We start from the raw sequence: 2,559 nt of genomic DNA, 5'->3' as shown, positions 1-2,559 counted from the left end.
CTTTCAGCTTGCTTCACCCCCCCCCCCCTCTGACAATGCATCTGTGCAGAATCTCTTTATTATATGTGAAGTGGTTCTTGCAGCTTGCTCACCCCCGCCCCCACTGATAATACATCTAAGCAGAATTCTTGGTCACTACATCCGTGTCAGGTTTGATGCCCCCCTCTGCACTCAGGATTTTCTTGGCGATGTCCTTGTTATCTGTCAGGTCTTTGAGTCCACTCTGTTAAGATGTATGAAGATCATGGAATATTATATATAGGTGTAGATAAAGATATAGATATGGATATAGATATGGACTAGATAAAAACATACATACACATATACGTACATACACACATGCATAGATACATAGATACATGGATATTACATGATACACAATACATAACACACACACACAGACACACTTATATATATATAAATATATAAACATATAAATATATATACATATACATACATACATACATACATACATATATAAATAGCTTCCCAAATTTGACATGCGACATGTTCTCCTGGCTTGTATATGTTGATAAGCTACTGGGTGGCTCTTGATTCACACAACAATATCGGACAATTAAGTACACTTAATGATTGGAAGCATCATCGTGTCAGAATCGAACAGCATCCAGATACACAGAATTATCGAAGAACTTCTGATCTCACACAGACGTCTATAGAAACATCTGTGCTTACAGGCTGCTAACCACGAACAGGCCAGAACAACGGTAACCAGGTATAGTAATCTAAAGTGCTAAACGGGACTTTCTAAACCAAATGGGAATAAGAACATAGGTACATAGACTACTACTGAAAAGAATACGGTAGGTATTGGATAACTATTTAAAGCGAAAAAGAACATAAGGTACATAGTCTACTGGAAAGAATACGGTAGGTATTGGTTAACAAATTTGGCTTCCGAACCCCGAGGCTTCCGAACTCACACTGTAACAGCAAACTGTGTGCACTCTCAGATGATGCAGATATCTGTGTGCGCATAGACATTCGGGAATATTCTTGAGCGGTCGTACCAAGTCTCGCGAGTAAGGTGAAAACGCCCATACACGCGTGTATGTAGAAACAGATACATGTATACATACGTGCGCACATACATCCATACATGTATACATACACACACACACACACACACATACATACATACATACACACTTACACACATACACACAAACATACATACATACATAAATAACATAACAACATACAAACACAATATACAGATAGATGCGTCCATAAACACACCGAAAAATACTCAGACAGCTGATACGAACCTGCTCTTCCTCATGGTTGGCAATCTTGTTGTTGATCAGATCGTGTAGGGCTAAGATGGACCGTATCATCGAGGCCAGATAGATAGTCAGCATTTGGTCGTTGGTAGTGACACAGAACGCGTTCAACAGAGACTCGACATTGAGATCAGGTAGCAGGTTGAAGACGTTCTGCAACAGCGCTACGATCTCGTTATTGACAGGCATGTCACCCTTTGACACCTTCAGCGTGTAGCTGTGCGGGGGGTAGATACAACAGAGCCAGAGGGGGTTGGATGGAGTGAGTATAGGGTGTCAATTGACACCGTCAAGGGATGGATGTACATGATACAGATACGCATGGAACCATCAGCACAAGAGTTTTTGACAAGGAAAAACAAACGACCACGTGTGTAACATTAACAACACTGCCCAGCCTACCTATAAATAAACAAAAGAACACGTGTGTAACCATAACAACACTGCCCAGCCTACCTATAAATGCTCTCCAGTTTGGTATGCAGCCCTCTGAGTGCGCTCAGCTGCTGTGTGATTCGCGTTGCTAGGGTACCCACGGACGAGTCTTTGATGTCTCGAAGCAGATGCTCAACACCTGCCGATGTAAGTGGGTTTTAAAGTTTTAGGGATTTAGGGTTTAGCAAAATCGGTCCCGAGATACGAGCCACACTATCGCTGAGCGCGAATGGTGTATACCAAAGTCACTTGCTATCGTTATCAGCGTTGATGGCTTGGCTCTGGGTGGTAGTAGCTAGGATCTAAATGTGCCATATATTGACCCGAAGAGCGATCACGGAAATGACAGGCCAACGTATGTGTATGAGTATAGAGAAGGGGTGTGCGTGCGTGGGGGTGGGGTGGGGTAGGTAGGTAGGTTAAAAGTTTTCATAGTCTTAATTGAAGCAAGAGTAATTTAATGGTTTAACGTTTATAAAATTCGTCTTTGGCATTTTAAGTTTATTTTTGGATAGCTGTGTGACAGGCAAGTGATTTCTTGGCAGATGCGTTGTAGCTCAGGTGAAATAAAGGCAGAAACCACTATGCGCGAGTATACTACACCACATATCACGCATACCCTGCTCCACCCAGCATTTGCTGATATATGATAGTACTAACAGCAATATTATATTATTCACGAATAAAATGAATAAAATGAATAAAATAGAATAAAATAGTATATATATATATATATATATACATATATATATACATATATATATAAATATATATATATATATATATACATACATATACGTACACATATACATACATAAAC

At 40.2% G+C, this 2,559-nt stretch overlaps 1 protein-coding gene across 1 annotated transcript; it reads right to left on the bottom strand.

Annotated features, from left to right (window-relative positions):
- Positions 1-1,289: 1,289 nt before the first annotated feature.
- Positions 1,290-1,521, bottom strand: SARC_14217 (hypothetical protein; the record flags this gene model as incomplete). Its single annotated transcript, XM_014291650.1, has 1 exon — positions 1,290-1,521. A coding segment is annotated over one exon (232 nt), but the record flags the coding sequence as incomplete, so codon positions are not given.
- Between the last annotated feature and the right edge of the window lie 1,038 nt (positions 1,522-2,559).

The sequence above is a fragment of the Sphaeroforma arctica genome (assembly GCF_001186125.1).
Source record: "Sphaeroforma arctica JP610 unplaced genomic scaffold supercont1.4312, whole genome shotgun sequence".
NCBI lineage: Eukaryota > Ichthyosporea > Ichthyophonida > Sphaeroforma > Sphaeroforma arctica.
This window is presented reverse-complemented; position numbering and strand designations above follow the sequence as displayed.